The sequence below is a fragment of the Eublepharis macularius genome, chromosome 1 (assembly GCF_028583425.1).
Source record: "Eublepharis macularius isolate TG4126 chromosome 1, MPM_Emac_v1.0, whole genome shotgun sequence".
In the NCBI taxonomy this organism is placed as follows: domain Eukaryota; kingdom Metazoa; phylum Chordata; class Lepidosauria; order Squamata; family Eublepharidae; genus Eublepharis; species Eublepharis macularius.
The window spans coordinates 23,801,469-23,814,195 of record NC_072790.1 but is presented as its reverse complement, the minus strand read 5'-3'; the positions used below and the strand labels follow the sequence as shown (position 1 = coordinate 23,814,195).

The following is a 12,727-nucleotide window of genomic DNA, read 5'->3' as shown; positions in this document are numbered from 1 at the left end:
TTACCTAGCTGAAGGACTGAGGGCCAAGCTAGAAGTGACGAATTATACTTGAATGGCAAGTGAACAGACTCTCATGTATTCCTCCCTGTTCACTTGCACTCCACTATGTGATCAAGTGGAGTGCAAGTGGAGCGCAAGTGAACAAGGATGAATACATGTGAGTCTGTTCACTTGGCATTCAAGTGTAATTCGTCACTTCTAGCTTGGCTCTAAAATGCTGATTGGCTCTCTCTGAAATGGTCAGAAATTAAGCTCAGTCATTAACAGACATAAGTAAAGGCAAAGGATGTATTTATTTTGCAAGATGACTTTTACCATCAACAAAATCTCTGAGGCAAATAAATGAAAGTTAATAATGAATGTCCATTAGAGAGTGAAAAAGTTTCTTGCCGCATCTTCTAAGGCTTTTTTTTTTAATTCAGTGAGACTGTTAGACTTGGAACTAAACAAAGATAGATCACAACCTACATACAATTAATGTACAGTCTGAGGAAATGATAAAATTATTATCTTTACTGAGCAATACTCAGGATTAACATATGGCATAGAACACACCTTTCCTTTCCTTTCTCTGTAACTTAATAGCCTACAAGCCATACGTCAACATATTTTATAAGTGATGTATAGCTCCATAGATAAATATGGCTAGGTCACGTGTACACTTTTTAATTTATGTTTGAACTGGGTAAATATTTCTTTTACTTAACAGTTCCAAAAATATCAATGCTCTTCAATTTACTTAGATGCAATGCATTATCTTCTGCCGAAATAAAGGACCGTTTTAGTAGAATTCCCCCAAGAAAATGTTATTGCACTCATTGTAAGAATCAAGTCGATTCAATTGCCCATATTCTTTTTAGCTGCCCCCATTACAATTCACTTTGCAACCGATATATCACTGAGCATCTACAGAACATTTCTGAACAACAGAAACTAAAGAATATACTTTTAATGCTGTTTACCCAGAATTAAAATCTAAGGAGAAGTCAGGGGGCAGGGTTGGCAGGAAGGGGAATGGTGAACATTTTGCAAAATTTAAATGCCTCACTCTGCAGTAACAAAATCAAAGAATAGATAAAGAAGGACAAAGAGGACACAGAGGCTTGGATCCAGCGATGTGCAAGTAACAACAAACTGACTAGCAGCAGTTCTGCTAGCACAAGTTCTTGTGCAACACTTGGCACTTTATAATATTGACCAGAAGTTAGTCGCACAGTGTCATGCACCAGCAGAAATGCAAGTGGGGATACATGAAGTTTGACTTGGCACAAGCAGCTACTGTGGTATTTTTCTTGCGTCTCCACTGGCGCAAGAGCTCTAGAGCAAGCAGAAATTCTGCATTCGATCCAACCCACGATTTGGCAAATATATCGTGCCCTCTTTGCAAATATGCCTTAGAAACTCTTCTTTTTGACACAAATAAATGAAAAGCTAAATTTTGACCAGTTTTAGGGTGGAAATTGCGAGTTTCCTTTTAATGCTGAGCCTCTTCCATCGACAACAGCTGTCTGAGGATCAATCTTGTGATGTTCATGTATATATTATATAATTTCTGTTTTGCACCTACAAGTGGCTTTACAGTTTCTTCTTAACAATCTAATTTTACAGCTGTACAATTGCTTTAATTCTCTGCAGTTTTTGGTAGTATCCCTATACAGGCAGGGGTTTGCTGGAAAAAAAAAACAACCAAAACAAAGTTAGAAAACCACTACATTGTCCTATGGAGAGAGGATTGCTTTATGGCAATACAACCCACTGTGCTTCCTCGCGAGGCTCCACCCCCAAATCTCCAGGACTTTGCTAACCCAGAGTTGGCAACTTTACTTGTCTGATATACATGGTGCATCATATCGGTAATACTGCAGTCATGGCTCCTATATCCTTATTGATCCAAAATATTTTCAGGTGGTTAGCCATGTTGGTCTGTAGTAGAACAGCAAGATTCAGGTCCAGTAGCACCTTAGAGACCAACAAGATTTTCAGAGTGTGAGCTTTCAAGAGTCAAAGCTCTTGAAAACTCTTGAAAGTTGGTCTCTAAAGTACTCCTGGACCTGAATCTTTGCTGATCCAAAATATGTTGATCTTTTTCTGCTCTGAAGGATAAGGGCCTTGCCTTAGCAACCTCTTGGATTTATTTCTGTGCTGAACTGTTTGTGGGACGGTCTTTGAAAATATTCAGAGGTTGGAGCTGGTACAGAAAGCTGTAGACCATTTATTATATACATATAGTGCCATCTTATGGCAAACCCAGCAAGGGGCTTTCAAGGAGGTGGTTTGCTATTGCCTTCCTCTGCAGAGTCTTCCTTGGTGGGCCTCCATCCAAGTACTGACCCTGCTTAGCTTCCAAGATGGGAGGAGATTGGGCTATACCATGCCCCCTTCCCTCACAAGCCTCTTTATTAGTGAGATCAAATAACAGGGTCTTTTATGATTCCACATTACTTCAGCTGAACTATCAGCTTCATTCCTTGACTCCAAGAGTTAATTATTAGTTATTTTGGCTCGAACCCTCTTCAGGAATGTCATACCCAGCCCCCGTCTCTCCAATTAACGAGATCTTCTGAAGAGACCACACTGAGGGCTCTGAAGCCACAGGAGACTCATTTTGTAAGTGCTCCCAACGCAGCCTAGTTTGTGATGGTTCCACATGGGCATCCTGCACGGAATTCCTGCAGGAGGAGGTGGGGGGGCAATTTTCACAGGTCCCCCCCTCCTGTAGCAGCCCAAACACCTGCTGGGGGGGAGAGTCCCCAGGAATACTGCTGGGGGGGAGAGTCCCCAGGAAAAACTTGTGGAGGAAATCAGAGGTTTCCTACGGGAGGGAGAACTGGCAAAATTTCCCACAGAAATTCTAGTCAGGATGTAAGCCAGGTGTCCCAACCTTTTTGATCCTGTAGGCACCTTTGGAATTGTGGCAAACAGTGGTAGGCGCAACCACAAAATGGCTGCCACAGGAGGCAGAGCCACACACACACTCAGAGGAAGCCCAAGTGCAAGAGAGAAGAGGGGTAGTTTTAAAAATATACTAGGAAAAAGGAATGAGTGAGAATAAAGCTACCACTGTGGTGGCAGCTGCTGCCAAAGCAACATTAGTTTAGTCTGCACAGCCAACGGGATCTCCAGTGGCCAAACAGAAGCTGTGCTGGCAGAGAGCACCACCTGGCTCTACTTTCTGAAAACAATTGGCAGCTGCCAGGTTAAGCGTTGGTGGAAGGCATGGCACCCACAAGCACCACACCGGGGTAGAGTTGCCAGCGTCCAGGTGGTGGCTGGAGAATTACAACTGATCTCCAGGCCACAGAGATCAGTTTCCCTGGAGAAAATGGCTGCTTTGGAGGGTGGACTTTATGGCATTATACCCTAATGAGGTCCCTCCCCTCCTCAAACCCTGCCCTCTCCAGGCTCCACCCTCCAAATCTCCAGGAATTTCCCAACCTGGAGCTGGCCCCCTGGGGACCCTGATCTAAGCCTTAGCATCAGAGGGCCTTTCCTCTATAATATACAAAATGTTTCCTTTGTGGGGAAAATAAACTTACTTTGCAAGAGGTTTTGGAGCAACTTACTAAAACTATCATTGGTAGTTTAGCAACAAAAAAACCCCAAGGGAGTAAAGGTATAGCCTTAGTAACTTACTGCAGAGCTTATTCTCACAGGCATTGGGGCAGTCGTTGCAAGATGGGCCTTTTTTGTAAGGTCTAGCTAGCAAGTCTTCTCGATTTGCTCTGAAACCACAAAGTAAGGCGATACATTTTCCAGTAAACTGCTTTTATCGTACACAATGACTTTGATCTCTGTCATAGCTGGATGGTGCTGGCTGAGCTCAAATTCCTTTTTAACCATAGAGCTAAAAAAGGTGTCAGATATATTACACAGACTTAGAAAGCTATCTTAATCAGGTCTACTAAGAATCTTACTTAGGTCCAGGGCTTTTTTTTCAGCTGGAATGCGGGGGAACGGAGTTCTGGAACCTCTTGAAAACGGTCACATGGCTGGTGGCCCCGCCCCCTGATCTCCAGACAGAAGGGAGTTGAGATTGCCCTCCGTGCCGCTGAGCGGCGCGGAGGGCAATCTAAACTCCCCTCTGTCTGGAGATCAGGGGGCGGGGCCACCAGCCATGTGACCATTTTCTCCGAGGGCAACCCACTGAGTTCCACCACCTCTTTTCCCAGAAAAAAAGCCCTGCTTAGGTCTATCCAGTGGGGCTGACTCCCAAGAAAGTGTTCCTAATATTGTACAGTCAGGTGGCAGAATTCTCAGCCTTTCAAATTGCCTTTTGATATAAAGGACTCCCTGTCTGTAGAAAAGTAGTACCTCTTAGCAGAAGGCTTAGGGCAACTATCACTCTGATGGGATTTGTCAGATTAATATAGTTCAGCTGTCAGTTTAATCAAGACTTAACTTCTTGTTCTACAGCATTGGAAGTGTGGCCACCACCGCTGGAGAAATACAACATATTAAGATGCTTTTTATAGCCAAAAATTTTGATTTGGAGCAGTCATCTCAATTTTTTTTAAGCAGCTTTTTAATTTTTTGACATTTCCATGGACCGTATCAGGGCTTATTTTTAGAGCAGGAAGATTTTTAGTTTCTAAAAAAACCCCCCAAACCAGTGGAAACTAGTTCCTTTCAACAGGGTACTACTCTACCCATGTGACCCATTCAGCTCTACCCCCTCAAGTCACTAATAAACTTCAAGCTTAAGGAGCCCTGCCTTTAGTGAACGTCGTTGCATTTGGCAGGGTGTTCAAAGGGACTTAAACTTAGTATTTAAGAAAGCTGCCCATTATATGTGGACAAAAGCTACTGAAAATAAAGATAATTTTCATTCAACATGTATTTCTTACACTAACAATTAACAGAAACTAAAACGCACAGAAGCTCTTGGAGTTGGTAAGAGGGCTATAAATATTTCTGTCAGTGAGGAAGAAATCACTGATTTTCTGTTCATTTCTTTGATGCCCCACCTACAAATCAAGTCGCCCATCTGATGACGAGTCCTGGACACAGCCCCGGCGCCAGGGTTTCTGGCACATGGAGGCCCTGGACTGCGTGATGACATCATCACGTGATCATGTCATCACACAGTGCCGCTGGCAGGTGGCTGGGGCGGAGCGAGGAGGCCACCCGCATGCCGCATGCCGCCCCTGCCGCCTGTCGTTCCTGGCCCGTGTCTGCTGCGCCCGCCTGGGGGCGGGCGGCAGTGACAGCCCCCTCCAGGGCCCCCTCCGGCCTCACAGCGCCCACAGCCCCCACCTGACAGCCTCAACGGTGGCGCTGGCCCTGCCTGGACACAACCCTCCAACACCCTCATCGCTTGCTAATGTAAAGATTTTACCATGAACTGTCAAAATTCAGTATCCTTCTTATGGAGGGTGGTGCTCCAACATGGAAATGGATCTCTCCATACGCAAAAGCAGCTCCATTCATCTATTCGCAGTGGCAGATCAGCAAACCCATTCCTTTGTGTACATTGATCCACTTCTTCCATTGAAATTAACATAAAAGTTCCAGCCCTCATGACCTCTAAGTGAACCTCAGAGCACACCCAGGGCTCTGCAATATTCAGAACATTCCCTGCCCCTCCCCAAGTTGATACTTACGGAGGACAATATTGGCAGACGTAGTAGAAATACGATATGTCACCCGGGCAATATGCAATTCCACACCCAACTTGGTATGAATTATACCAAATAAGCTGCAAATGTTTATAAAAAACTGCATTAAATCTGAGGTGTATTTTGATGCAGAGTTCAATGGTACAATCAGAACTTCTAATTTTAGAAAAATAACACATAGGACCTCATTCGCAAAACTCCTAATGTCGTGTCTGGTTGAGCTCTAAGTTAAAACTTTCTATTATTTCAATATCCTCGTTCCTGTGCTCTTTGTAGATAATTCCCGGGTTTTCTTTTTTTGGTTTCCATGGCATTGTTTTTGTGAAGATCTTCTGTATTATTTATTCCAAATGCAAAACAGAACATTTGAGAAAAGTAATCTAAGGAGAGGAACAGCGTAAGAATATCCCCACTCAGCAGTCATGTTTGCTAACAAGCTGCTTAAAACTTTACAGGAGTCAAAACATTAATTGTAGAGAAATACCAAACTGAATTTGTTTGCAGGTACGGTTGCCAGATCCTGGGGGATGGGGGAGTTGGGGGGCACACTCCCAGAGTCTTATATCAGAGCTTTCCTTTGTTGCTCCAGAGCAAGAAAGTTGGTCTCCAGAGTGCACAGGAGCAGGAGTGCACTCCAGAGCTGCTCGACCCAGTCCCCGTTCGTTTTCCCCCTGTTGGCCAGGTAAGCAGTGATGGGGGGTGAAGGCTGAGAGTGGGGGATTTCCCGCCCCCAACGGTGACTGCAAGTCCTATTTGCAGGTAATATTAATTCATCTAACGGAGGGGAGATCCAGCAGTCATTTCAACTGGACTATATCTGGGAGACCCAGGTTCAAATCACCACTCTACCATGAAAGCTCGCTGTGTGACCTTGGACCAGTCACACACTCTCTGCCTAACCTACCTCACAGGGTTGTTGTCTCTAATTGTTTTTTATATTTATTAAAATTGGACGGATAGATATTCACACTATATAATATTACTGGCCAGATGCAAACAGAGTTGGTGCTCAGTACCTGAGTATAGCTAGCAATGCTTCGCGATGTGTCAGTTGCTCCAACACCATAGTTGAAATAAGCTTTTCTTTTCTCCCATGCTTCGATAGCATTAGTCCAGGTGCTGGGGAAATTTGTATAGAATATATTCTCGCTGCACATCATTCCTATAGGAAAAAGAAATAGGGCCGTGTAATGATTTCAAGAAATGTGTGCATGTGTCTTTAAATGCTTGGTTTGAGCTAGGTGAAGAGTGGGGGTGAGAGAGGGAAGAGTGAGTGATGTGATTGGTTGATGACTGAGAGTGTGGGCGGAGTGAGCGCAGTTTAGACTGACAGTGCAGGGAGAAAAGTTTCAGTCAGAACAGAGCAGGCTAGCTGTGTGCTGCCTGAGTATATTGAAGTATTTATGAGAGAAATATAACCTGTGTGGAACCTGAACTGAGCATGTTTGTGAAAGGACACTCAGTCAGGGAAAGGGAGGCCAGCTGTGTGAATGAGAGTAAATGAAGTAACTTTAAGAACCAAGAACTACGTTCATGAAACCGATACGCTTCTTGACTAAATAAAAGTTTATTTTTGTTTTGTTATATCCCAGTGTAGCTGTCATTGCTATATCCCATTCCTATCCTCAGGGCCACATAGAACCACGAAGGAGCCACCAAAGGGAAAATTTAAATAAAATACCTTGGAATAAAATATTCCTGGTGGCAGCAGACTACCCAGAGGGTTAAGGGATAGATTAAAAGAAAAATCTACTCTAAAGAAAGTAAAGGTCATAACAGGCTGTTTTTAAGGGTCAGATTGTTTTGTCCAGATCTTTTAAGACTGACCACTTAACTGACCCAAGAACATGCATCAGTGCAGGCATTAGACCGAAGCCTAAATCCTAGATAAGGAGCAGCCTTACATTTAAATTAAGGTAAAGCATTAAATACTGTGGAAAAAGGAAAATGGAATTTTAATCAAATGGGGGGGGGGAGGTGCCAATTACCCAAATGCTTGATAATCCATCTCAATGCCGTTGCACTTATTGGTCAAAATACTGGAAAGTGGACACAGATTTCCTTCTTACTGAGGGCCAGCCTAGCAAAGGCAAGGGCATGTAACCATCTCCAAAAGGAGTTTTAAGGAAAAGCAGCCTCTGGAGGCTGTAAGTTTTAGTTGATGAAAAGCGAGACAAGAGCTGGTGATTAGTGCTCAGTGCCCTATCGAATGCAACCACCCCCCGTGCCCCATTTTTCCTGTTCACTTACTGTTGAAACGTCGATTTGCATCAGGGCTGACAGTTAGTTTACATTCATCGGCCCACTTTTTAGCACTTTCAGCCATTGTCTCATTCCATATCTTTGTAAAAACAAAAAAGAAAGATAGTTAGACAATGACTATGAAACAACGCACTAAATAAATATGGGTAACATCTATTACTCCTGCTCAGCTCTTTGGCAGGAATGGGGGACAAAATCCAGACCACCGTTCATCATCTCACAAAGAATCTTAACTTTTTTAAAAAGAGCTTGCTATGCCTAGCTCTATGTGTTGGAGTGAAAAAGGGCGGCCCACACCAGAAGCGTGTATGCGTGGTATGGAGATCTCATCAAAGGATAGACAGATGGATTGACTGACTGTCTCTTGTTCCATCCCATGGTTAATCCCAGTGAGGCTGTAGAAACCCTGATCTGATACTTAGAGGCAATTTGTGAGTGGATGCAGGCTAATAAACTGGTTTAATCCTGACAAGATGGAAGTACTATTGGTGAATAAAAAGTCTGATCCAAGATTTAAGGTGTCACCTTAAATCTGCGATATTGTGAAAAAATGCGATATTTTGCGTTTTTCCCGGCATGATCCGCAATGTAGCGCAACGTCCCGGCTTCAGGTAAGCCATGTGGAAACGGCCCTGATCTGGGTGGGATTGCACTCCCCTTAAAAAAACAGGTCCATAGTTTGGGGGTGCTCTTGGACCCAGGCTGGCGGCAGCTGGCGGCAGCTGTAGCCAGGGTACCTTTTACCAGTTTCGACTGGTTCGCCTGGCACAGCCATTCTTAACAAGAAACAATCTGGCCATTCTGATGCATGTCCAAGATACATCTATGTCAAGAGTATTGCCATGTGCTCTGCGTGGGGCTGCCCTTGAAAGTGTTCAGAAACTTCAACTGGTACACAGAGCCACAGCCAGGATTTTGACTGGAGTGTGTTGTAGGGAGTATATCACCCCAGCCTTGGCCAGGGTTGCCGAGATAGAGGCCACCTGTTCTTCTTGCATGCACATGTGCAGATCATGTGTGCACTCTGCAGGGCTTCTGATGATATCACTTCCAGTTCAAAGTAGAAGCAACAGGGTCTCAGCGGGACAAGTTCTTTAGGAACTGGTGCACAATATAGGGGGAGAGCTATTTGCCTTACTTCCTGGATCCACACCTCTGCTCAGGTGTGATTAGATGATACGGGGAGATCCTAGGCAGATGTGTAGAACCATCCTTAATGCAAACCATCCTCCCCTCATGGCCCTTCTCAGCTAGTTAAAGGGTGTGAGGTGAAAAGGAGAGGATGAAGAGGCACCACCTGCCTCTGCATGCAAGACATTATTTGTGCCTCCCCCCGCTTTTAAAGCTAAGCTTACAGTCACACTTTAAACATTAGGTGGGTTGGGGTTTCCTTCAAACAAAACTTGCATTAGTGTTACATGTAAAGGGGCCCTGGCTCTCTCAGATGTGATGAAGTTCCACTGCAATATCACAGTTAGGGTTCCATAAATTCACTCCCCTGCAATTACTGCCTCTTGCAGAAGCCGAATGGGCAAGGAAAGAGACCACCTCTCCTTTTTTCACCCATTCGGAGGGGCAGCTGCTGTCTAGAGATGGGCACAAACCAGGAAAAAAAGAACCGTGTGGTTCATGGTTCATTGTGTTTCACGAACCACAAACTTTCACAAACCTACCCCGGTTCGTGAATTGGTTCATTTGGTTTGTGAAAACGTCACTTCGGGGTCAGAAGAAGGTCACTTCCGGATCAGCAGAAGGTCACTTCTGGGTCAGCAGAAGGTCTGCAGGAAGCCCATCCCCCATTGCCTAGGAAACTGATTGATCAGTGCCAGGCTGTCTGCAGTGATGAACTGAAAAAAAATGAACCAAACGAAACCAGCCTAAAGTTCATGGTGGTTCATCAGAAATGGGTTCGCAAACCATGACCAGCTTGGTTCATGCCAAACTTTGGTTCGTATTTTGGAAGATCTATGACTATAGACAATAAACTCTTTGGTACTTGGTATTTCAGTTCGTGCCCACCTCTACTGCTTTCCCTTCCTGCAGGATGTCTACAGAGGCAGCAGTGATGCCATATTGTGGGCATCTTCCACAGAAGACTAGCACAAGGAAGGACAGAAGTGCCTCCTTTGCTGGTCTTCCTTGCACAGGTGAAGGAAGAAGAGAGGTTCTGGATAACCACCGATAACAGGCCTAACTAGTAAGCAAAAGAGCGTTTGTGGTCTCTTGACCATTATAAAGCATTATAAAAGGCAGCCTACCACTTTCAGCATATTTGTTGCAGATGGCTTCACATTTCTCCTGATTTCGTTGAGTTTGTCAACAATTTCCTTCTGATCCTCTGGACTAACATTTGTTCCTTGGAATGTGTTCTCCTCCTCTTCGTCCTCCTCATCCTCCTCTTCCTCCTAAAGATAAAACATACTGTATCATAGATGTATTTGATTAGGAAAAACTGACTTCTTCTATTCACCAAGAGAGAATGATATTGTAGATTCCATCATAGGATGTTTAAGTATGGCTCTTTCAGGTCGCATGGGATGCTACAGCCAATGGGGTGAGATGGACATGGGGCAGGGCAGGCTAAGGAGGCCGATGACTTTGAGGGCAGAGAAGAAATATGGCGTCAGGCAAAGCAGAAGCCAAGAGAACTAGAGGCCTCTGGACAGCACTGGAACAGAATGGATGTTCAGAGAGATGATTATTTCTCTCAGGAAGCAGTTGGCTCTTCTACAGTTGGGGCAAACAGACCATAATCTGCCCAGCCACCTTCAGACACTGAGGCTGCCTGAAAGAACAAGTCTGCTCCCAGTGGCTTCAAAGTCACCACTTCTTTGATTCTGGGTGTTTCCACAGAGGTTAATTTGATGCTGTTGAGAAGTGTTTTCTTTCCCCTGCTTCCCCTCAGCAACATGGTCCATTCTTGCACCTTATGGGGTCTCCCCAGCTTTTCTCTGATGTTTCTCAAACCTGCTTTGCGCCAAAGTTTTGGGACTGTAGCCAAGCTTAGCTGCCTTGTGGGTGGAAAAGTTCAAATTTTCCTGGTCCTGTTCACAAAGGAGCCATTTCCACCATATCAGCCATTTATTTTCTCTATGGCAGAGGATTTTTCATTTTTAATAGGTGATTTAATTAGCATTGTATCAATATACTGTTATACCAGAATATGCATCAGCTTTATCTGAATTTCCAGCTTTCATTTTTTTAAAAGTAAGTTTCTAGAGGTCTCCAGTATTTCAGAGCCTGGGGGCCCCTTGGGAATTTTGAGAGGGGGGGTGAGTGCCCCCCCCCCCATGGCTGCTGCCTGAGACAGAGCCAAAACACAATGCCTCCTTCCTAACTTTGCAAAAGAATTGCAGAAGGGGAATAAAAAAATGAAGGGGGATGGAGAAAGAGAAAGTAGAATAAAAAGAACTAAAAACTGAAGGTGGAATGAAACCACATAATAACGACAAACAAAAACAATAACAATGATATCAATGATATCAATCAATCAATGATAACATGTGATCTTTATTTATTATTGATTGTGTTGCATGTAATTTGAACAATAATAACAACAACAACAACAACTGCCCGTATATACCGCTCTCCTAGACAGATTAGTGCCTCACCCAGAGCCATGAACAAGTTAGTGTTATTATTATCCCCACAATACAGCTGGGGAGCTGGGGCTGTGAGGCATGGCTTTCCCAAGGCCACCTACTGAGCTCATGGCAGTAGTGGGATTCAAACCAGTAGAGGGCTGACTCGCAGCCGAACCTCTAAACCACAGTGCTACAGCAGGAAATCTTGGATGCTTGCCAGTCTTTCTGATCATCCAGTGACTCTGGGTTTCATTTGAATAAGGACAACCAGTTATGAAACCTGCCTTACAATGACCCCTCTCACTTTCTGAAAAGTTTGGTAAGCATCAGGGAAGTATGGGCTGGCATCATGTTGCCCACAGGTACCATATTGGGAACCCTGCTCTAGCCCCTTTCCTTGTCAAGATATCTGGGGGGAAGCATATATCTGCAGGGAAATTGGCCAGACTTACTTTTTACATGAAAGCTGGCAGGAGAAACAATGGAGGGCAGAAATGATGTCAGGCTACTTGCTGAAGTCACGTCGGGACAAAACCCCAGATGTAATGTCAAGCACAACCAACAGTAACACCACAAAGTTTCTGGAGTGTTGGTCAATGCTCTGATGTCAAACATCCACGGTTTTGCCCAGGTATGATGTTCGTAGATAGCCCAATGTCCTTCCTGCCCCTTGCCCAGTGCCCAGAGCCCCTGGGGGATGCCAGGATACCAGCTGGCGTCCCTATTCTGCCCACAGATAAGAGGAAGCATAGAACCTGATTCTATGTAGTTCAGCTTTAAGAGGTATTATCACAGGAATGAAGTTAAGAGCTAATCCACAGAAGACGAGGCTGAATTGGTCATGTGATTTCTTCGGCAGACAGCCCAGTTTTTTACTCACACAGCTTGTAGATTCATCACAGCCGGCACCCCATTGCAGCGAGATGATGAACACAGCTTCAGCAGAGGCCATGGTGAACACATATTACTATTTTGTGGTGGGTTGTTAAATTAATAAGGGTGGGGGGAGATTGAGGCAGCAACCAGTTGTGTAAATGCTCTAAAACATGTCATGCTAGAGGCGTGCCGCACCTTGCAAACATAAGCTCAGCTACCAAGTCAAACTCAAGTTTCTCAAGAACCATGGATATTTGATAAGATAAACGTAACACAAATTTACTTTGTTAATGAATGTAAACATGGCATGTTTGTGTGTTACTGTTTCCTCCAGCTATGGAACAGTAACTGTGATCAGGAACTGAGCTAATGTTTCTCTGGCAGCCTGTC

The 12,727-nt window shown here is 44.4% G+C and overlaps 1 protein-coding gene across 1 annotated transcript; it reads right to left on the bottom strand.

Moving 5' to 3' along the window:
- Window positions 1-274: 274 nt before the first annotated feature.
- Window positions 275-12,437, bottom strand: LOC129326160 (serotriflin-like). Its single transcript, XM_054974324.1, has 7 exons — window positions 12,342-12,437; window positions 10,136-10,282; window positions 7,866-7,956; window positions 6,632-6,777; window positions 5,601-5,695; window positions 3,634-3,722; window positions 275-1,669 (listed from the first exon to the last, which is right to left on the bottom strand). The coding sequence occupies exons 1-7, from the start codon at window positions 12,411-12,413 to the stop codon at window positions 1,542-1,544; spliced, it is 768 nt and encodes a 255-aa protein (XP_054830299.1). The 5' UTR covers window positions 12,414-12,437; the 3' UTR covers window positions 275-1,541.
- Between the last annotated feature and the right edge of the window lie 290 nt (window positions 12,438-12,727).